This window comes from Pseudophryne corroboree, chromosome 8, assembly GCF_028390025.1.
Source record: "Pseudophryne corroboree isolate aPseCor3 chromosome 8, aPseCor3.hap2, whole genome shotgun sequence".
Lineage (NCBI taxonomy): Eukaryota > Metazoa > Chordata > Amphibia > Anura > Myobatrachidae > Pseudophryne > Pseudophryne corroboree.
Window position 1 is genome coordinate 48687997 of NC_086451.1, and position 23639 is coordinate 48711635.

A 23639-nucleotide genomic window follows, 5' to 3' on the forward strand; every position below is an offset into this window, starting at 1 on the left:
TATATATATATATATATATATATATAGCGCTGGGTGTGTGCTGGCAGACTCTCCCTCTGTCTCTCCAAAGGGCTAAGTGGGGTCCTGTCCTCTATCAGAGCATTCCCGGTGTGTGTGCTGTGTGTCGGTACGCGTGTGTCGACATGTATGAGGAGGAAAATGAGGTGGAAGCGGAGCAGTTGCCTGTGTTAGTGATGTCACCCCCTCGGGAGTCGACACCTGACTGGATGATTGTATTTAAACAATTAAGTGATAATGTCAGCAATTTGCAAAAAACTGTTGACGACATGAGACAGCCGGCAAATCAATTAGTGCCTGTCCAGGCGTCTCAGACACCGTCAGGGGCCCTAAAACGCCCGTTACCTCAGTGGGTCGACACAGACCCAGACACAGATACTGAGTCTAGTGTCGACGGTGACGAGACAAACGTGATGTCCAGCAGGGCCACACGTTACATGATCACAGCAATGAAAGAGGCATTGAACCTTTCTGACACTACAAGTACCACAAAGAAGGGTATTATGTGGGGGGTGAAAAAACTACCAATAGTTTTTCCTGAGTCAGATGAAATAAATGAGGTGTGTGATAAAGCGTGGGTTTTCCCCGATAAAAAACAGCTAATTTCTAATAAATTATTAGCACTATATCCTTTCCCGCCAGAGGTTAGGACGCGCTGGGAAACACCCCCTAGGGTAGATAAGGCGCTCACACGTTTATCTAAACAAGTAGCGTTACCGTCCCCTGATACGGCCACCCTCAAAGAACCGGCTGATAGAAGACTGGAAAATATCCTAAAGAGTATATACACACATACTGGTGTTATACTGCGACCAGCAATCGCCTCAGCCTGGATGTGTAGTGCTGGAGTCGCATGGTCGGATTCCCTGACTGAGAATATTGATACCCTGGATAGGGACAGTATTTTGTTAACTATAGAGCATTTAAAGGATGCATTGCTATATATGCGTGATGCACAGAGGGATATTTGCACCCTGGCATCAAGAGTCAGTGCTATGTCCATCTCTGCCAGAAGAGCGTTATGGACGCGACAGTGGTCAGGGGATGCAGATTCCAAACGGCACATGGAAGTATTGCCGTATAAAGGGGAGGAGTTATTTGGGGCTGGTCTATCGGACCTGGTGGCCACGGCAACGGCTGGAAAATCCACCTTTTTACCCCAGGTCACTTCACATCAACCGAAAAAGACACCGTCTTTTCAAACTCAGTCCTTTCGTTCCCATAAATACAAGCGAGCAAAAGGCCATTCTTTTCTGCCCCGGGGCAGAGGAAGGGGAAAAAGACTGCACCATGCAGCCGCTTCCCAGGAGCAGAAGCCCTCCTCTGCTTCTGCCAAGTCTTCAGCATGACGCTGGGGCTTTACAAGCAGACTCAGATATGGTGGGGGCCCGTCTCAAGAATTTCAACGCGCAGTGGGCTCACTCGCAAGTGGATCCCTGGATTCTACAGGTAGTATCACGGGTACAAACTGGAATTCGAGGCGTTTCCCCCTCATCGGTTCCTGAAGTCTGCTTTACCAAAGTCTCCCTCCGACAGGGAGGCAGTTTTGGAAGCCATTCACAAGCTGTATTCCCAGCAGGTGATAATCAAGGTACCCCTCTTACAACAGGGAAAGGGGTATTATTCCACGCTGTTTGTGGTACCGAAGCCGGACGGCTCGGTGAGACCAATCTTAAATCTGAAATCTTTGAACACTTACATAAAAAGGTTCAAATTCAAGATGGAGTCACTCAGAGCAGTGATAGCGAACCTGGAAGAAGGGGACTATATGGTGTCTCTGGACATCAAAGATGCTTATCTCCACGTCCCAATATACCCTTCTCACCAAGGGTACCTCAGGTTTGTAGTACAAAACTGTCATTATCAGTTTCAGACGCTGCCGTTTGGATTGTCCACGGCACCTCGGGTCTTTACCAAGGTAATGGCCGAAATGATGATTCTTCTACGAAGAAAAGGCATCTTAATTATCCCTTACTTGGACGATCTCCTGATAAGGGCAAGAACCAGGGAACAGTTAGAAGTCGGAGTGGCACTATCTCAGGTAGTGTTACGTCAGCACGGGTGGATTCTAAATATTCCAAAATCGCAGCTGATTCCAACGACACGTCTACTGTTCCTAGGAAATTTTCTGGACACAGTCCAGAAGAAGGTGTTTCTCCCGGAGGAGAAGGCCAGGGAGTTATCCGAGCTAGTCAGGAACCTCCTAAAACCAGGACAGGTCTCAGTACATCAGTGCACGAGGGTCCTGGGAAAAATGGTGGCTTCTTACGAAGCGATTCCATTCGGAAGATTCCATGCAAGAACGTTTCAGTGGGATCTACTGGACAAATGGTCCGGTTAGCATCTTCAGATGCATCAGCGGATAACCCTGTCGCCAAGGACAAGGGTGTCTCTCCTGTGGTGGCTGCAGAGTGCTCATCTTCTAGAGGGCCGCAGATTTGGCATTCAGGATTGGATCCTGGTAACCACGGATGCCAGCCTGAGAGGCTGGGGAGCAGTCACACAGGGAAGGAATTTCCAGGGCTTGTGGTCAAGCATGGAAACATCTCTTCATATAAACATTCTGGAACTAAGGGCCATTTACAATGCCTTAAGTCAAGCAAAACCTCTGCTTCAGGGTCAGGCGGTGTTGATCCAATCGGACAACATCACGTCAGTCGCCCACGTAAACAGACAGGGCGGCACGAGAAGCAGGAGGGCAATGACAGAAGCTGCAAGGATTCTTCGCTGGGCGGAAAATCATGTGATAGCACTGTCAGCAGTGTTCATTCCGGGAGTGGACAACTGGGAAGCAGACTTCCTCAGCAGACACGACCTTCACCCGGGAGAGTGGGGACTTCACCCGGAAGTCTTCCACCTGATTGTAAACCGTTGGGAAAAACCAAAGGTGGACATGATGGCGTCACGTCTAAACAAAAAACTGGACAGATATTGCGCCAGGTCAAGGGACCCTCAGGCAATAGCAGTGGACGCTCTGGTAACGCCGTGGGTGTACCAGTCAGTGTATGTGTTCCCTCCTCTGCCTCTCATACCAAAAGTATTGAGAATCATAAGAAGGAGAGGAGTAAGAACTATACTCGTGGTTCCGGATTGGCCAAGAAGGACTTGGTACCCGGAACTTCAAGAGATGCTCACGGACGAACCGTGGCCTCTACCTCTAAGAAAGGACCTGCTACGGCAGGGGCCTTGTCTGTTCCAAGACTTACCGCGGCTGCGTTTGACGGCATGGCGGTTGGACGCCGGATCCTAAAGGAAAAGGGCATTCCAGAAGAAGTCATCCCTACTCTGGTCAAAGCCAGGAAGGAAGTAACCGCAAAACATTATCACCGCATTTGGCGTAAATATGTTGCGTGGTGTGAGGCCAAGAAGGCCCCTACAGAGGAATTTCAACTGGGTCGTTTCCTGCATTTCCTGCAAACAGGACTGTCTATGGGCCTAAAATTAGGGTCCATTAAGGTTCAAATTTCGGCCTTGTCGATTTTCTTCCAGAAAGAACTGGCTTCAGTACCTGAAGTTCAGACATTTGTGAAAGGGGTGCTGCACATACAGCCTCCTTTTGTGCCTCCAGTGGCACCTTGGGATCTCAATGTTGTATTGAGTTTTCTAAAATCACATTGGTTTGAACCACTTTCCACTGTGGACTTAAAATATCTCACGTGGAAGGTGTCGATGCTATTAGCCTTGGCTTCAGCCAGGCGGGTGTCAGAATTGGCGGCTTTATCATATAAAAGCCCTTACTTAATTTTTCATTCTGACAGGGCGGAATTGAGGACTCGTCCTCAATTTCTACCTAAGGTGGTTTCTGCATTTCACATGAACCAACCTATTGTGGTGCCTGCGGCTACTAGGGACTTGGAGGACTCCAAGTTGCTAGACGTTGTCAGGGCCCTGAAAATATATGTTTCCAGGACGGCTGGAGTCAGGAAAACTGACTCGCTGTTTATCCTGTATGCACCCAACAAGCTGGGTGCTCCTGCTTCAAAGCAGACGATTGCTCGTTGGATTTGTAGTACAATTCAGCTTGCACATTCCGTGGCAGGATTGCCACAGCCAAAATCAGTAAAAGCCCATTCCACAAGGAAAGTGGGCTCATCTTGGGCGGCTGCCCGAGGGGTCTCGGCTTTACAACTTTGCCGAGCAGCTACTTGGTCAGGGGCAAACACGTTTGCTAAATTCTACAAATTTGATACCCTGGCTGAGGAGGACCTGGAGTTCTCTCATTCGGTGCTGCAGAGTCATCCGCACTCTCCCGCCCGTTTGGGAGCTTTGGTATAATCCCCATGGTCCTTACGGAGTCCCAGCATCCACTAGGACGTCAGAGAAAATAAGATTTTACTTACCGATAAATCTATTTCTCGTAGTCCGTAGTGGATGCTGGGCGCCCATCCCTAGTGCGGATTGTCTGCAATACTTGTATATAGTTATTGTTACAAAAATTCGGGTTATTATTGTTTGAGCCATCTTTTCAGAGGCTCCTTTGCATTTATCATACTGTTAACTGGGTTCAGATCACGAGTTGTACGGTGTGATTGGTGTGGCTGGTATGAGTCTTACCCGGGATTCAAGATCCTTCCTTATTATGTACGCTCGTCCGGGCACAGTATCCTAACTGAGGCTTGGAGGAGGGTCATAGGGGGAGGAGCCAGTGCACACCACCTGATCCTTAAGCTTTTATTTTGTGCCCTGTCTCCTGCGGAGCCGCTATTCCCCATGGTCCTTACGGAGTCCCAGCATCCACTACGGACTACGAGAAATAGATTTATCGGTAAGTAAAATCTTATTTTCTCTAACGTCCTAGTGGATGCTGGGGACTCCGTTAGGACCATGGGGAATAGACGGGCTCCGCAGGAGACAGGGCACTTTAAGAAAGAATTTGGATACTGATGTGCTCTGGCTCCTCCCTCTATGTCCCTCCTCCAGACCTCACTTAGAATCTGTGCCCGGACGAGCTGGGTGCTGTTCAGTGAGCTCTCCTGAGCTTGCTATAAAAGAAAGTATTTTGTTAGGTTTTTTTTATTTTCAGAGAGATCTGCTGGCAACAGACTCTCTGCTACGTGGGACAGAGGGGAGAGAAGCAGCCCTACTCACTGAAGATAGGTCCTGCTTCTTAGGCTACTGGACACCATTAGCTCCAGAGGGATCGTACACAGGATCTCACCCTTTGTCGTCCGATCCCGGAGCCGCGCCGCCGTCCCCCTCGCAGAGCCGGAAGACAGAAGCCGGTGACAGAAGCAAGAAGACTTCGAAATCGGCGGCAGAAGACTCCAGTCTTCATATGAGGTAGCGCACAGCACTGCAGCTGTGCGCCATTGCTCCCACACTACACCCACATACTCCGGTCACTGTAGGGTGCAGGACGCAGGGGGGGGCGCCCTGGGCAGCAATTAGAGACCTCTTGGCAAAAGTGGGCATATATACAGTTGGGCACTGTATATATGCATGGGCCCCCGCCATATTTTTACACAGAGACGTGGGACAGAAGCCCGCCGCTGAGGGGGCGGGGCTTCTTCCTCAGCACTCACCAGCGCCATTTTCTCTCCACAGCTCCGCTGAGAGGAAGCTCCCCAGGCTCTCCCCTGCAGAAACACGGTAGAAGAGGGTAAAAAGAGAGGGGGGGGGGGGGCACATAATTTAGGCGCAAAAACAGTATATACAGCAGCTACTGGGTTAACACTAAGTTACTGTAGGATTCCTGGGACATATAGCGCTGGGGTGTGTGCTGGCATACGCTCTCTCTGTCTCTCCAAAGGGCCTTGTGGGGGAACTGTCTTCAAAAAGAGCATCCCCTGTGTGTGTGGTGTGTCGGTACGCTTGTGTCGGCATGTTTGACGAGGAAGGCTATGTGGAAGCAGAGCGGGAACAAATGAATGTGGGGTCGCCGCCGACACCCGATTGGATGGATATGTGGAAGGTTTTAAATGATAATGTTACTTCCTTGCATAAAAGGTTGGCTAAAGCTGAAGCCTTAGGACAGCCGGGGTCTCAGCCCATGCCTGATCCTATGTCGCAGAGGCCGTCAGGGTCTCAGAAGCGCCCACTATCCCAAATTGTTGATACGGATTCTGACTCCAGTGTCGATGGCGATGATGCAAAGTTACAGCCTAAATTGGCTAAAGCCATCCGTTATATGATTATAGCAATGAAGGATGTGTTGCACATCACAGAGGAAACCCCAGTCCCTGACAAGAGGGTTTATATGTATGGGGAAAAAAGGCAAGAGGTGACCTTTCCCCCTTCACATGAGCTAAATGAGTTATGTGAAAAGGCTTGGGAATCTCCAGATAAAAAACTGCAGATTTCCAAACGGATGCTTATGGCGTATCCTTTCCCACCAACGGACAGGTTACGCTGGGAATCCTCCCCTAGGGTAGACAAAGCTTTAACACGCTTATCCAAGAGGGTAGCCCTGCCGTCACAGGATACGGCCACCCTAAAAGATGCTGCGGATAGAAAGCAGGAGGGTACCCTGAAGTCCATTTATACACATTCAGGTACCTTACTAAGGCCGGCGATTGCGTCGGCCTGGATGTGTAGTGCTGTAGCAGCATGGACGGATACCTTATCTAAGGAACTTGATACCTTGGACAAGGATACTATATTACTGACCCTGGGGCATATAAAAGACGCTGTCCTATATATGAGAGATGCTCAAAGAGACATTAGCCTACTGGGCTCTAGAATAAATGCAATGTCGATTTCTGCCAGAAGGGTCCCTCACAACCTAAGAAAGCACCGTATTACTAAATGCAGTCCTTTCGATCACAAAAAGGCAAGAAAGTCCGAGGTGCGTCCTTTCTTGCCAGAGGCAGGGGTAGAGGAAAGAAGCTGCACAATACAGCTAGTTCCCAGGAACAGAAGTCCTCACCGGCTTCCACTAAATTCACCGCATGACGCTGGGGCTCCACAGGCGGAGCTAGGCCCGGTGGGGGCGCGTCTCTGAAATTTCAGCCACAAGTGGGTTCACTCCCAGGTGGATCCCTGGGCTATAGAGATTGTGTCTCAGGGATACAAGCTGGAATTCGAAGAGATGCCCCCTCACCGTTACCTCAAATCGGCCCTGCCAGCTTCCCCCTTAGAGAGGGAAATAGTGTTAGCTGCAATTCACAAATTGTATCTTCAGCAGGTGGTGGTCAAGGTTCCCCTCCTTCAACAAGGAAAGGGTTACTATTCGACCATGTTTGTGGTACCGAAACCGGACGGTTCGGTCAGACCCATATTGAATTTAAAATCCCTGAACATATACCTGAAAAGGTTCAAGTTCAAGATGGAATCGCTCAGAGCGGTCATCGCAAGCCTGGAAGGGGAGGATTTTATGGTGTCTCTGGACATAAAGGATGCTTACCTTCATGTCCCCATTTATCCACCTCATCAGGAGTACCTCAGATTTGTGGTACAGGATTGTCATTACCAATTCCAGACGTTGCCGTTTGGTCTCTCCACGGCACCAAGAATATTTACCAAGGTAATGGCGGAAATGATGGTGCTCCTGCGACGGCAAGGAGTCACAATTATCCCATACTTGGACGATCTCCTCATAAAGGCGAGGTCCAGAGAGCAGTTGCTGATCAGCGTAGCATGTTCTCGGGAAGTGTTACAACAGCACGGCTGGATTCTAAATATTCCAAAGTCGCAGTTGATTCCTACGACTCGTCTGCCCTTCCTGGGCATGATTCTGGACACAGGCCAGAAGAGGGTTTATCTCCCGATGGAGAAGGCTCAGGAGCTCATGACACTGGTCAGAGACCTATTAAAACCAAAACAGGTGTCGGTGCATCACTGCACGCGAGTCCTGGGAAAGATGGTGGCATCATACGAGGCCATTCCCTTCGGCAGGTTCCATGCGAGGACCTTTCAATGGGATCTGTTGGACAAGTAGTCCGGATCACATCTACAAATGCATCGGCTGATCACCCTATCCCCCAGGGCCAGGGTGTCTCTCCTGTGGTGGCTGCAGAGTGCTCACCTTCTCGAGGGCCGCAGATTCAGCATTCAGGACTGGGTCCTGGTGACCACGGACGCAAGCCTCCGAGGGTGGGGGCAGTCACACAGGGAAGAAATTTCCAAGGTCTGTGGTCAAGTCAGGAGACTTGCCTTCACATCAATATCCTGGAACTAAGGGCCATATACAACGCCCTATGTCAAGCGGAGACCCTGCTTCGCGACCAATCGGTGCTGATTCAGTCAGACAACATCACCGCAGTGGCTCATGTAAACCGCCAAGGCGGCACAAGGAGCAGGGTGGCGATGGCGGAAGCCACCAGAATTCTTCGCTGGACGGAGAATCGCGTAAGAGCACTGTCAGCAGTGTTCATTCCGGGAGTGGACAACTGGGAAGCAGACTTCCTCAGCAGGCACGACCTCCACCCGGGAGAGTGGGGACTTCATCAAGAAGTCTTCACGCAGATTGCAAGTCGGTGGGAACTGCCACAAGTAGACATGATGGCATCCCGCCTCAACAAAAAGCTACAGAGGTATTGCGCCAGGTCAAGAGACCCTTAGGCGATAGCTGTAGATGCACTAGTGACACCGTGGGTGTTCCAGTCTGTTTATGTGTTTCCTCCTCTTCCTCTCATACCCAAGGTGCTGAGAATCATAAGAAGAAGAGGAGTGAGAACAATACTCATTGTTCCGGATTGGCCAAGAAGGACTTGGCATCCAGAGCTGCAAGAAATGCTCACAGAGGACCCATGCCTCTGCCTCTAAGACAGGATTGTTGCACAGGGGCCCTGTCTGTTCCAAGACTTACCGCGGCTGCGTTGGACGGCATGGCGGTTGAAAGCCGGATCCTAGCAGAAAAAGGCCTTCTGGATGAGGTTATTCCTACGCTGATAAAGGCTAGGAAGGACGTGACGGCTAAACATTATCACCGTATATGGCGAAAATATGTTGCTTGGTGTGAGGCCAGGAATGCCCCTACGGAGGAGTTCCAGCTGGGCCGTTTCCTTCACTTCCTACAGTCGGGAGTGACTTTGGGCCTAAAATTGGGTTCCATTAAGGTCCAGATTTCGGCCCTATCCATTTTCTTTCAAAAAGAACTGGCTTCTCTACCTGAAGTTCAGACGTTTGTTAAGGGAGTGCTGCATATTCAGCCCCCTTTTGTGCCTCCAGTGGCACCTTGGGATCTTAACGTGGTGTTGAGTTTCCTGAAGTCACTCTGGTTTGAGCCACTTAAAACAGTGGAGTTAAAATTTCTCACGTGGAAGGTGGTCATGCTATTAGCCTTGGCTTCAGCTTGGCGTGTGTCAGAATTTGCGGCTTTGTCACATAAAAGCCCCTATCTGGTTTTCCATATGGACAGGGCAGAATTGCGGACCCGTCCGCAATTTCTGCCAAAAGTGGTATCATGTTTTCATATGAACCAACCTATTGTGCTGCCTGTGGCTACTCATGACTTGGAGGATTCCGAGTTACTAGATGTGGTCAGGGCTTTGAAGGTTTATGTAGCCAGAATGGCTAGAGTCAGGAAAACTGAGTCGCTGTTTATCCTGTATGCATCCAACAAGCTGGGTGCTCCTGCTTCAAAGCAAACTATTGCTCGCTGGATCTGTAACACGATTCAGCAGGCTCATTCTGCGGCTGGATTGCCGCTGCCAAAATCAGTAAAAGCCCATTCCACAAGGAAGGTGGGCTCTTCTTGGGCGGCTGCCCGAGGGGTCTCGGCGTTACAGCTTTGCCGAGCAGCTACTTGGTCAGGTTCAAACACTTTTGCAAAGTTCTACAAGTTTGATACCCTGGCTGAGGGGAACCTTGTGTTTGCTCATTCGGTGCTGCAGAGTCATCCGCACTCTCCCGCCCGTTTGGGAGCTTTGGTATAATCCCCATGGTCCTTACGGAGTCCCCAGCATCCACTAGGACGTTAGAGAAAATAAGATTTTACTTACCGGTAAATCTATTTCTCGTAGTCCGTAGTGGATGCTGGGCGCCAGTCCCAAGTGCGGACTTCTTCTGCAATGCTTGTATATAGTTATTGCTTACAAAAGGGTTATGTTATAGTTGCATCAGGGTTGATCTGATGCTCTATTGTTGTTCATACTGTTAACTGGGTAAGTTTATCACAAGTTATACGGTGTGATTGGTGTGGCTGGTATGAGTCTTGCCCTGGATTCCAAAATCCTTTCCTTGTACTGTCAGCTCTTCCGGGCACAGTTTCTCTAACTGAGGTCTGGAGGAGGGACATAGAGGGAGGAGCCAGAGCACACCAGTATCCAAATTCTTTCTTAAAGTGCCCTGTCTCCTGCGGAGCCCGTCTATTCCCCATGGTCCTTACGGAGTCCCCAGCATCCACTACGGACTACGAGAAATAGATTTACCGGTAAGTAAAATCTTATTTTTTTTCTTTTGTTACAATTTCATTTTTATTTTAGTTACAGTCCATGGATTGTAAAGAGAAATTTGTTAAAATACCTGTATATTATTTTTTTAAAGATTGTTCTCTTTCTGCAAACTTATGGTCCAAAGAATCAGGACTTTCTTGGCGCAAGGTTTATCCAATCCCATGTTGCGCATAGGGTGTCTACACCTGATTAGCCACCAGCTATTCTGAAGTGACCTTTGGGGCATTTGGAAAAAAACAAAACTCACTGTAAGATGGGAAATTCCATTACTAGGAAGTGTCAATAGGGAGCCGCGCAATTTATTACAATGATACTCGGAGGTGATAGGAAGGAAGAGCTACAGGCATTTATGGTGATGAAGCCATAAGATTACTTGGGAATAACCACAGCTACCGGCACTGCTATGCACATGGGAATAACCCCAGCTACCAGCACTGCTATGCACATGGGAATAGCCCCAGCTACCGGCACTGCTGTGCACATGGGAATAGCTCCAGCTACCGGCACTGCTGTGCACATGGGAATAACCCCAGCTACCGGCACTGCTATGCACATGGGAATAGCCCCAGCTACCGGCACTGCTACTGTATGCACATGGGAATAGCTCCAGCTACCGACACTGCTGTGCACATGGGAATAGCCCCAGCCACAGGCACTGCTATGCACATGGGAATAGCCCCAGCTACCGGCACTGCTATGCGCATGGAAATAGACCCAGCTACCGGCACTGCAGTGCACATGGGAATAGCCCCAGCTACCGGCACTGCTATGCGCATGGAAATAGCCCCAGCTACCGGCACTGCTGTGCACATGGGAATAGCCCCAGCTACCGGCACTGCTGTGCACATGGGAATAGCCACAGCTACCGGCACTGCTATGCACATGGGAATAGCCCCAGCTACCGGCACTGCTATGCACATGGGAATAGCCCCAGCTACCGGCACTGCTACTGTATGCACATGGGAATAGCTCCAGCGACCGGCACTGCTATGCACATGGAAATAGACCCAGCTACCGGCACTGCTGTGCACATGGAAATAGCCCCAGCTACCGGCACTGCTGTGCACATGGAAATAGCCCTAGCTACCGGTACTGCTGTGCACATGGGAATAGCCCCAGCTACCGGCACTGCTATGCACATGGGAATAACCCCAGCTACCGGCACTGCTATGCACATGGGAATAGCCCCAGCTACCGGCACTGCTACTGTATGCACATGGGAATAGCCCCAGCTACCGGCACTGCTACTGTGTGCACATGGGAATAGCCCCAGCTACCGGCACTGCTGTGCACATGGGAATAGCCCCAGCTACCGGCATTGCTACCGTATGCACATGGGAATAGCCCCAGCTACTGGCACTGTTACTGTATGCACATGGGAATAGCCCCAGCTACCGGCACTGCTACTGTATGCACATGGGAATAGCCCCAGCTACCGGCACTGCTACTGTATGCACATGGGAATAGCCCCAGCTACCGGCACTGCTACTGTATGCACATGGGAATAGCCCCAGCTACTGGCACTGTTACTGTATGCACATGGGAATAGCCCCAGCTACCGACACTGTTACTGTATGCACATGAGAATAGCCCCAGCTACCGGAACTGCTACTGTATGCTCATGGGAATAGCCCCAGCTACTGGCACTGCTACTGTATGCACATGGGAATAGCCCCAGCTACTGGCACTGTTACTGTATGCACATAGGGTGTCGGCTTTATCATTGACCTTATTTTTGTGGCTTGTTTGCTTTCTTATCATTGGCTCATGTCGTTTCCTCTTGCAGCGCTGTTTCTTGTGCCCGTGAGAATGAGGAGTTTTTGAGAGAGCTGTTCTCTAGCGCCCACTTCCAGGCCACCCTCACGCCTGAATGCAACCCCTGGCCGGCCGACCTGAAACCCAACTTGCTCACAGAGGAGCAGCAGAAACGGTATGGCATGCTTGTTATATATGCATGTATATGCTGAGCAGGTTAATGCCGCTGTAGTTACAGAATACCATCCTCTCCACCTCCTACCAGTCTCTGATATATAATATTCTACCAGTCTCTGATATATAATATTCTCACCCTAGCTCTATCCATGCCTCCAGTGTTCTACCAGTCTCTGATATGTAATATCTCACCCTAGCTCTATCCATGCCTCCAGTGTTCTACCAGTCTCTGATATATAATATCTCACCCTAGCTCTATCCATGCCTTCAGTGTTCTACCAGTCTCTGATATATAATATCTCACCCTAGCTCTATCCATGCCTCCAGTGTTCTACCAGTCTCTGATATATAATATTCTCACCCTAGCTCTATCCATGCCTCCAGTGTTCTACCAGTCTCTGATATATAATAATCTCACCCTAGCTCTATCCATGCCTCCAGTGTTCTACCAGTCTCTGATATATAATATTCTCACCCTAGCTCTATCCATGCTTCCAGTGCTCTACCAGTCTGATATATAATATCTCACCCTAGCTCTATCCATGCCTCCAGTGTTCTACCAGTCTCTGATATATAATATCTCACCCTAGCTCTATCCATGCCTCCAGTGTTCTACCAGTCTCTGATATATAATATTCTCACCCTAGCTCTATCCATGCTTCCAGTGCTCTACCAGTCTGATATATAATATCTCACCCTAGCTCTATCCATGCCTCCAGTGTTCTACCAGTCTCTGATATATAATATCTCACCCTAGCTCTATCCATGCCTCCAGTGTTCTACCAGTCTCTGATATATAATATTCTCACACTAGCTCTATCCATGCCTCCAGTGTTCTACCAGTCTATGATATATAATATTCTCACCCTAGCTCTATCCATGCCTCCAGTGTTCTACCAGTCTCTGATATATAATATTCTCACCCTAGCTCTATCCATGCCTCCAGTGTTCTACCAGTCTCTGATATATAATATTCTCACCCTAGCTCTATCCATGCCTCCAGTGTTCTACCAGTCTCTGATATATAATATTCTCACCCTAGCTCTATCCATGCCTCCAGTGTTCTACCAGTCTCTGATATATAATATTCTCACCCTAGCTTTATCCATGCCTCCAGTGTTCTACCAGTCTCTGATATATAATATTCTCACCCTAGCTCTATCCATGCCTCCAGTGCTCGCCCATCTGATGGGTGTAGGATCATAGAGAACTGTGGCCTCCCCCGCCACGTGTTTCTACAGACTGCAGCTCGCCCTACACTTACCCCTGTACTCCTGTCTCTGTCAGTGGTGTTACGGTCATGTATTCATGCTATGTACTATGCAGTGGTTATCTGTTCCATATTGTACTTGTGCCGTTTGGTTTCATGTCTGCCCCATGTACAGCACTGCATACAGCGTGTGGCACAAATAATAAAACTAATTGATTAATGGCAGATTTTGTCTGCCTTTCTGTATGCCGCATAGAAACAACTTTACAGGCCTGCTGTGTGTGTGTGTGTGTGTGTGTGTGTGTGTGTGTGTGTGTGTGTGTATATATGTATATATGTATATATATATATATATATATATATATATATATATATATATATATATATATATATATATATATACACATACACTATATACACATACACTATATACACATACACTATATATATATATATATATATATATATATATATATATATATATATATATATATAGTGTATGTGTGTATATATGTGTGTATATGTATATATATATATATATATATATATATATATATATATATATATGTATGTATATATATATCTCCTATATAATAGCCCTATTCTGTGACCTTGTGATTCATTTGCTAACGCTGGGCGGAGTTACAACACTGGGCGGAGTTAGTCAAATGAGTCACAGAGATCTGGCCAAATCTACAGGAGACTAGGAGCAGAAGCAGATAGCATGGGCATTGGGCATGGCACAGGCAGGGGTGCAGACCTCCCAGCTTTCTGCAGGAGCTTTCTCCAGGCAGAAGGAGGGAAACACACTCGGCGAAAAGGGGGCGTGGCTTCACGGGAGGGCCCCGTTTTCGTCAGTGAGGGAGCATGCCCAGCGCTCTGTGAGCTGCTGGCATGCTCCCAGGGGCTGATTATGCAAATTTCGATTTTTTTTTTTTTTTTTTGATGGGATTTTGGCCTTTCAGCTAGGGCCAAATCCAGAGGAGGTGGTCGCTCCCCCCTACACACCCGCACAGGGAGAAGAAAGCAGGGAGGCTGCTGCCTCCCTGCAACACCACAGACCTGCCAATATGCAGCAGCGTGTGCTGACTGTAGCACAATGCTGCCACTGTTGCTGGCAGGACGGGGGGGGGGGGAGCTTCTGAGCTGGGACAGAGCTACTCCAGCCGGGGGGCCCCCTAAAACTGTGGGGCCAACGGTACGTATCCCCTGCCCCCCCCCCCCCCCACCTTAATCCGGCTCTGCTGCTGGAACCCCCCCATTAATCCGTACCCCCTGATGCCCCCTCTCCCTCTGTCTCCACTATTCACCGCTGCTCTGCTAAGCAGAACAGCGAGTACAGGAGCTTTCCAACTGACCCCCCCCGTTACCGCGGGACACTGCGACCCGCGGGTGGGACAGCGGGACAGACCCCCAAAAATGGGACTGTCCCGCGAAAATCGGGACATTTGGGAGGTATGGGGGTGTGTGAGGGGTATGTCATACAGACAGATGGGCACCGGCTCACTGTGTGCTTGACCCCCCACATCGGCATACTCAGCAGGGTCTCTCTGGTGCGGAGGAGCGTCACTTTCTGGCACACTCCACGCTTCTTAGCTGCAGTTTAGTGGGGCACCTGCCGTTGTGCAGGTTCCGTACTGCCTCTGTTATCTCCAGCCCCAGCAACCCCACCGCTAGCTGCAGCACTGCCACCCGCAGTGAGGTGCACCCAGCTCCTTCACACACTTTAGCTGGCGGGTAGCGCTACAGAAATCCGAGCTGCTTGCAGGCTCTGACCCACTCCCTCCAGCCGCAGCGTCTCCTGGGAGCTAACCAGTCACTCCCAGTCTCCCCTTAAGACAGTGCACGGAAGCCGTGAGGTCCGCGCCACGTGCATGCTATGACCCCCTCCTCCCTCCAGCCGCAGCATCTCCTGGGGGCTAACCAGTCATTTCCAGTCTCACCTTACCACAGTGCCCGGCAGCTGCGCGAGGTCTGCGGTGTGTGACTGAGGAGGGGGGGAGGGATGCGGATGGGCAGAGGAAGCAGGAATCCAGCCTGAGAGAGTCAGCCATGCCAAGTCTCCAGCAGCAGCAGATCCCAACAGGTTGGAGTGGAACAACAGCAGCTAGCAGCAGTGACTCCGGTAAGACACATCTGTCTGTCACCACTGTTTTGTCCCTAATACCAATCTCTCCCGTGCCCTGTGTTCTGTCATGTCCCTGTCACCCCTGGCCTTGCCCTGCCACCCTTATCCTGGCCCTTTCACCCTTATCCTGGCCCTGTCACCCTTATCCTGTCCCTATCATTTCTGTCCTGGCCCCGTCACCCCTGTCCTGGCCCCATCACCCCTGTCCTGGCACCGTCACCCCTGTTCTGACCCTGTCACCCCTGTCCTGGCCCCGTCAACCCTGTACTGACCCTGTCACCCCTGTCCTGGCCCTGTTACTGCATACCCTCCAACTACCTTTTATGGCATATACAGTACCCGCAGCGCCTCCAGACCTCTCCCCAATGCACCACACCTCCGCACCTTCCCCTCCACCACATGCGGCACTCCACCCCTCCCCCACATGCTGTGCCTCCAGACCCCCTACACCACCCGTGGCTCCCACTCCTCCACCACCCACAGCACCTCCAGGCCCCTTCCACCATTCACCCCCCTTATATGTCTTCCCCCACACCTGCCCCCCTCCACCCGCAGCATCTGCAGACACCCTCCTCCATCAGCGGTCCCCCCCTCACCCACCCCTCCCCCACCAATGGCACCCCCGCACCTGCCCCTCCACCACCTGCAGCACCTCCGGACCTCCTTTCCCATCCGCCGCAACACCCGTACCTGCCCCTACCCTACCCATGGTGCCTGCGGTCCCCTACCCCACCCCCGGCACTCCCGTCCCTTCCCATCCCACAGCACCTCCGGAACCCTTCATCCATCCACAACATCCCCACACCTGCCCCTCTCCCACCCGTGGCACCCCTACCCCTCCCCCACCTTCAGTGCCTCCGGACCCCTCCCCCATCTGCATCCCCCACTCCTCTGCCCCTCCCCCACGCGCAGCACCTCCCGAACCTTCCCCATCCGGGCCCCACTTCTGCCTCCCCTCCACCCGCAGCATCTACAGACACCATCCGCAGTCCCCCCCGCACCCGCTACATTCTGTACATCGTGCCCTGCAGGTGCTGTTCACGCCGTCGCAAGGGGCTGCGCCTTCTTCACCATCGCACGCCCTTTCATTGTGCAATATTTAACCACTAACAAAGGAATGCAGGTAATACTCCATATAATACAAATATTAAACCCCAGAAAGGCATGCAAGGGTTAAGGGGGCGTAGCCCCTTGCGACGGTGTGAAGAGCGCCCGTAGGGCGCGATGAAGCACCTAGTATAAGTATATATATATATATATATATATATATATATAACTAAGCACATTAAACTGCTTCACTGCAGTGTTGCCACAATAATACCATGTGCAGTGCTGGCATGGCGCCCCCTAGCTGTGTCCTGTCTGATTACATCTACACACATTTTATGCTGAGATGTTTTTTTTTTTATTGTAATGTCTTCATGGTTTCTCAGGACAGTTCCAGCTGACAAGGATAATGTAATTACTGACTATTTAGAGGAATTGCAGAAAATCACTATGGATCTTCAAGACCTTAAAGAAGAGGTGTGTATGTCCTTGTCCTGCTTCCCTTTCATCGCTGTATCTTTCCCTTACATCCCCGCACCTTATCCTATTTCACCACTTTGTCCTGTTTCCCTTGCATTCCCGCACCTTGTCCAGTTTCCCTTGCCCCCCCCTTCCTTCCCCCATCCTCTTGTCCTGTTTCCCTTGCATCCCCCCCACCTTGTCCTGTTTCCCTTGCCCCCCCTTCCTTCCCCCATCCTCTTGTCCTGTTTCCCTTGCATCCCCCCCACCTTGTCCTGTTTCCCTTGCCCCCCCTTCCTTCCCCCATCCTCTTGTCCTGTTTCCCTTGCACCCCCCCCCCTTCCTTCCCCCATCCTCTTGTCCTGTTTCCCTTGCATCCCCCCCACCTTGTCCAGTTTCCCTTGCCTCCCCCCTTCCTTCCCCCATCCTCTTGTCCTGTTTCCCTTGCATCCCCCCCACCTTGTCCAGTTTCCCTTGCCTCCCCCCTTCCTTCCCCCATCCTCTTGTCCTGTTTCCCTTGCATCCCCCCCACCTTGTCCAGTTTCCCTTGCCTCCCCCCCCCCTTCCTCTTGTCCTGTTCCCCTTGCATCCCCCCACCTTGTCCAGTTTCCCTTGCCTCCCCCCCCTTCCTTCCCCCATCCTCTTGTCCTGTTTCCCTTGCATCCCCCTACCTTGTCCTGTTTCCCTTGCATCCCCCTACCTTGTCCTGTTTCCCTTGCATCCCCCTACCTTGTCTGTTTCCCTTGCATCCCCCCACCTTGTCCAGTTTCCCTTGCTCCCCCCCCTTCCTTCCCCCATCCTCTTGTCCAGTTTCCCTTGCCTCCCCCCCCCCTTCCTCTTGTCCTGTTCCCCTTGCATCCCCCCACCTTGTCCAGTTTCCCTTGCCTCCCCCCCCCTTCCTTCCCCCATCCTCTTGTCCTGTTTCCCTTGCATCCCCCTACCTTGTCCTGTTTCCCTTGCATCCCCCTACCTTGTCCTGTTTCCCTTGCATCCCCCTACCTTGTCCTGTTTCCCTTGCATCCCCCTACTTGTCCTGTTTCCCTTGCATCCCCCCACCTTGTCCAGTTTCCCTTGCTCCCCCCCCTTCCTTCCCCCATCCTCTTGTCCAGTTTCCCTTGCTCCCCCCCCTTCCTTCCCCCATCCTCTTGTCCAGTTTCCCTTGCCTCCCCCCCTTCCTTCCCCCATCCTCTTGTCCAGTTTCCCTTGCATCCCCCCACCTTGTCCAGTTTCCCTTGCCCCCCCCCCCCTTCCTTCCCCCATCCTCTTGTCCTGTTTCCCTTGCATCCCCCCACCTTGTCCAGTTTCCCTTGCCTCCCCCCATCCTCTTGTCCAGTTTCCCTTGCATCCCCCCCACCTTGTCCAGTTTCCCTTGCCTCCCCCCCTTCCTTCCCCCATCCTCTTGTCCTGTTTCCCTTGCATCCCCCCCACCTTGTCCAGTTTCCCTTGCCTCCCCCCCCTTCCTTCCCCCATCCTCTTGTCCTGTTTCGCTTGCATCCCCCCACCTTGTCCAGATTCCCTTGCCTCCCCCCTTCCTTCCCCCATCCTCTTGTCCTGTTTCCCTTGCATCCCCCCCACCTTGTCCAGTTTCCCTTGCCTTCCTTCCTTCCTTCCCCCATCCTCTTGTCCTGTTTCCCTTGCATCCCCCCCACCTTGTCCAGATTCCCTTGCCTCCCCCCCTTCCTTCCCCCATCCTCTTGTCCTGTTTCCCTTGCATCCCCCCCACCTTGTCCAGTTTCCCTTGCCTCCCCCCCCTTCCTTCCCCCATCCTCTTGTCCTGTTTCCCTTGCATCCCCCTACCTTGTCCTGTTTCCCTTGCATCCCCCTACCTTGTCCTGTTTCCCTTGCATCCCCCTACCTTGTCCTGTTTCCCTTGCATCCCCCTACCTTGTCCTGTTTCCCTTGCATCCCCCTACCTTGTCCTGTTTCCCTTGCATCCCCCTACCTTGTCCTGTTTCCCTTGCATCCCCCCACCTTGTCCAGATTCCCTTGCCTCCCCCCCACCTTGTCCAGTTTCCCTTGCCTTCCTTCCTTCCTTCCCCCATCCTCTTGTCCTGTTTCCCTTGCATCCCCCCCACCTTGTCCAGTTTCCCTTCCTTCCTTCCCCCATCCTCTTGTCCTGTTTCCCTTGCATCCCCCCCACCTTGTCCAGATTCCCTTGCCTCCCCCCCTTCCTTCCCCCATCCTCTTGTCCTGTTTCCCTTGCATCCCCCCCACCTTGTCCAGTTTCCCTTGCCTTCCTTCCTTCCTTCCCCCATCCTCTTGTCCTGTTTCCCTTGCATCCCCCCCACCTTGTCCCACCTACCCTATTAGGCTCTGACATGTGACATTCTGTCCCCTCTCCGCAGTGCACTTTCCTCTGTAGCGCAGTTCCCGGCGGGGATACGGTTACACAGACATTGAGATTGGCGCTGACTGATTTCCACCAGCTCATCACGGCTTTCACTGAAGTGTATGAGAACGAGTTTCATGAACATTGCGGTCACCTAGCGCCCCAAATAAGCTCTTCAGGACCTCTCTTCCAATCCATCCACAGCTTGCTGGGTATCTGCATCAAGGTACGTACATGTATAATGTCTTTTATTTAGTGTTTCATTAATAGTTCTGTAATGCACTTGTACTTATACTCCTCCGTTCTGTCTTCCCCGTGTTCCTCCTTAGAAGCTGGAAGCTATAGCACAGTTCACAGAAACCTCAAATACCATAGTGGAGGTGGTGAGAAAAAGACAGCAATGTAAAGAGTCCTGGGGAGGCAGCAGCGCGGCCACACTGTGTAAGTAACAAGCCCTTTACTTGGCTCATTCATTGTGTACACCACACACTAGTTACCCCATGTATTTCCAAATCCAATGAGAATCACAGAAAACACTGGCCTAGAAATGCAGAGCAAGATCGTGCTGTACCAAAGGGTCTTTCTTACAAATGTCTACAGAATAAGGCTCTCATTCAGTAAGCATCGCAGAAGTCTGAAAATCTAGTGATTTTCGGACTTCTGCGCAATTGTTGAAAATGCGAACGCATCTCAGAAGGATTCACGGCAGCGGCCGTCAGAAGGCAGGGGGGCCTCGACGTGGCTTGGCGCGGGCATGGTCCGTACAATGGAAGCGCATATGGATCGTTTTTGCGGTGGCCGTGTGACGTCACCGCTGCAACCCAAAAAATGGGGGGTCATCCCTAATTTCTTGTTCTGCGTTGCAATTGAATTGTGATCGCATCCCTGGGCGGTCCCCAGCGTGTGATTGTACTCAGTAGCAGTTTCTGCTTCCCCAGAGATGTGTGCTGAGCGATCTAGCACAGACCGCTCAGCACACATCTCTCCCCCCGCTCTGCACAGCGCGTTGTGTGCTGAGCGAGGTGGGGGGACCACTCATTTCACCCAGCGATCCCCCGATGAGCGATGTGCTAGATTGTGCCTGCATGCAGGCCAATCTAGAGTCAGCGATAGCAACGCGTGGGGCCGCACATCATTATGGGCTGTACACATGGAGAGATCCATGCTTAATTTAAGCATATAGTTCTCATACAGACATTGTACAAGCATTAAAAGGTCTTTATTACCTGTCCCATCCAGAATCTCCCATGCTGGCAGTCTACAGGCTTATCCGTCTATTACACAGGCCTTTATAGTATAGCTTACAATGTGAGATCTATACCCCCATATCTTGCTCTCTAACGCTACACTAAATACAAAAATTCCACTGAATTAATTCACCAGAAACTGTGTTAGTTTAGTACAAGCAGTATACGGAATTCTGGGTCTGTTTTTACTATTTAGCTTCTCCAACGGGGCTGGAGAGGAATTGAATGAGCAACTTGATCACTCTACAGTGATATAGTCCAAAAGGATGGTAACCAAAGCCATACTGTAGACAAGCTGACCTCGTATATATGTATACTGGGGGTACATTCTGTCTCCACAATTAAGGCGCACCCCCTTCCTCCCATCACATCTCTCACTGGCTGCCAGGACATAGCTTCCTCCTGCCCTTGCCCCCGTATTCCCTCACTATTAGTGATTCCAAAACCTATACAGCCCCGATTTGCTGCCGCTCCCATTGCGTAAGTTCCTGGTAAACAAACCCAGCCAGAAAGGTAAATACAGGAGAATGCAGAGCCATCCGTGTCCACACAAGACAGACCCTTATCAACATACAGCTGCGGGGAGGAATTGAGGGAGTCACCAGACCCAGTCCAAAATTACATAGTCAGCTGTTAAATAATGGTTGGAAACTCAAGTTCAGCTGCAAAATGCAGACGGCAGGGTCAGGATTTGGGCCCTATTTCCGAGTTGATCACTAGCTGCCGTTGTTCGCTGCGTAGCGATCATTTAAAAAAACTGCGTATGCACTGCAATGCGTACGCGCGGCGTACTGGTACAAAGAGCATTGTGGTTTTGCACAGGTTATAGCGACTTTCAGTGGCACTGGCGGACGCAGGGAGATTGACAGGAAGTGGGAGTTTCTGGGTGGCAACAGACTGTTTTCTGGGAGTGTTTGGAAAAACGCAGGCGTGGCCGGGCGTTTGCTGGGCGGGTTTCTGACGTCATTACCGTGTCATTCGTCGCAGCAATCATTGCACAGAATAAGTAACTACAGGGCTGGTCTTGTTTTGCACAAAATGTGTTTGCAGCCACTCGACTGCACAGGCGTTCGCACTCCTGCGGCGACTATGCGTTTGCACGGCTGCTAAAAGTAGCTAGCGAGCGATCAACTCGGAATGACCCCCTTGGTGTAAACAACATGGATCTTTACTGTTTTCCATCAGAAGTCCATGATGGCGGTGCAGTGGCGTAGAGAGTGTTGCCTTGGCACATTTTATACCTCTTAATACCAGATGAGCATTATATAGTTACACCGTCAGTCTGAGTATTGTAGCTGACCATGTGCATCATGTTGAGAGCACAGTGCTACCCGTACTCTGATGACTTACAGCAAGATAGCACAACATATCACAAAGCTGGATCCGGTCAGGATCTCTGCGCTCGGAATCCCAACACTGTTCGGCATCCCAAATAGGGCCACAAGCCCGGAGCCAGAATCCTGAAGGACTGTGTGCTGGGCCGCAGAACAGGTAAGCCGTGGGGGAGGGGAGGGTTAGGTTGCAGAGGGAGGGTTAGGCTGTGGGGAGAGGGGGGGGGGGGGGGGTTAGCTTTAGGCACCCCCAGGAAGGATTAGGCCACGGGGAGAGGGTTAGGTTCAGGCTACAGGAGGGGGGTTAGGTATAAGCACCACCGGGGAGGAGCGTTAGGTTTAGGTTGCCGACATGGAGAGTTAGGGGACCATTGGAGAGAGGTAAGTATACTTGCCTTCACCTGTAGGGAATCTGATTATCGGGATGCTGCACCCGGTATTCTAATCAATGCCAGCCCTCACATTGCCTATGTCATTTCCAAGCTTGCTCCACAAACATGACAATGACTTCTACAGGTACGGCCGCAGTGACCAGGCCACAACCCAGCACAGCATCTTTGGGAATCGGGGGAACAGGAGACTGGGAGCGTGAATGTGCCGCGCACAGATCTGCAGGAACCGTGTGATGCCATCATGTCCGCATGGAAAATAATCGCTGCGGACTGTTTCCAGCACCTTGTTCTATCCATGACGCAAAGAATTCACCCCCCCCCCCCCGCCCTCCAACCCCACCCCACGGTGCCAGCAATAGAAAGGTGTGTGTGCCTACTAGTGGCCACTGAGTATACATAGCACCATGTTATGCTTAGTGCTTTCATGTCCTGAAAGGAGGAGGGTGGGGTGGGGTGGACATGGTCCTGTGGATCAGGTGTTGTTTCTTATTATACAGTCACTACTGGTTCCCTGTGCACCGAGCTGGTGATAGGTCGTTTTGCTGGTCTATAGTAAATGGGATTTAGTCTGACCATTCATTTACCTTTTTTTTCTTTTCTTTTTTTTTTAGATGAGAAAATCCAGGAGCTGAAGCAGAACTATGAGGTGTTCCGGCGTCCTTGGCAGGAGTAGGGAAACGTGTCTATCATTGAGGCCTGGGTTGATGAGCAGCCACCAGCTGGACTCCACAGGAGGAGAACATTTGGATATAGTACTGACTTTTGGTTGACCTGAAATGGTCTCTGCTGTTACTACTTCTTCTAAGCTATCTGCAACAAAGGTAAGGAAGAGAAGATTGTCTCTTTGTTGGCGCACTATAAGAGAGAAAAAAATATTTTGTCTAAAATATAACTTTTAATGTTAGTCAATTAAAAAGTGATGTGAAATATATATGGAAAAATATAACAAATAAAAAAGATACTGTATCAATTAAAAAGTGTGTTCACTGTGTTTTATTTACTGTATTCTAGTATCACTTGTAATTGTGTTCATATATTATAAGACCAGACCCTTTGAGCGGTAATCTCACACTCCCACTCTTAGTATATAGTATAATACATCATATGATGTATTACAATCTAGGTCTAATGGAAAAGTCAGAACAGTAATTTTAATATTGTGATACATCCCATAATAATTTTTTGGACCCGAAATTGTATAGGTGGCACTAC

At 50.7% G+C, this 23639-nt stretch overlaps 1 protein-coding gene across 3 annotated transcripts in view; it reads left to right on the forward strand.

Annotated features, from left to right (window-relative positions):
- The window catches only part of LOC134948394 (HAUS augmin-like complex subunit 7), an 83708-nt gene extending 60431 nt beyond the window's left edge, over positions 1-23277 (forward strand). Inside the window, exons 6-10 of one of the 3 annotated variants that reach the window (XM_063936334.1) lie at positions 12139-12282; positions 17056-17146; positions 19474-19683; positions 19787-19898; positions 23039-23276. In XM_063936334.1, the coding sequence (XP_063792404.1) occupies positions 12139-12282; positions 17056-17146; positions 19474-19683; positions 19787-19898; positions 23039-23100 (619 nt within the window). In that variant the 3' untranslated portion in view covers positions 23101-23276. Of the gene's footprint in view, positions 1-12138; positions 12283-13440; positions 13730-17055; positions 17147-19473; positions 19684-19786; positions 19899-23038 lie in introns of those variants that run through there. The other 2 variants (XM_063936335.1, XM_063936336.1) reach the window with 2 other exon arrangements.
- Positions 23278-23639: the final 362 nt, after the last annotated feature.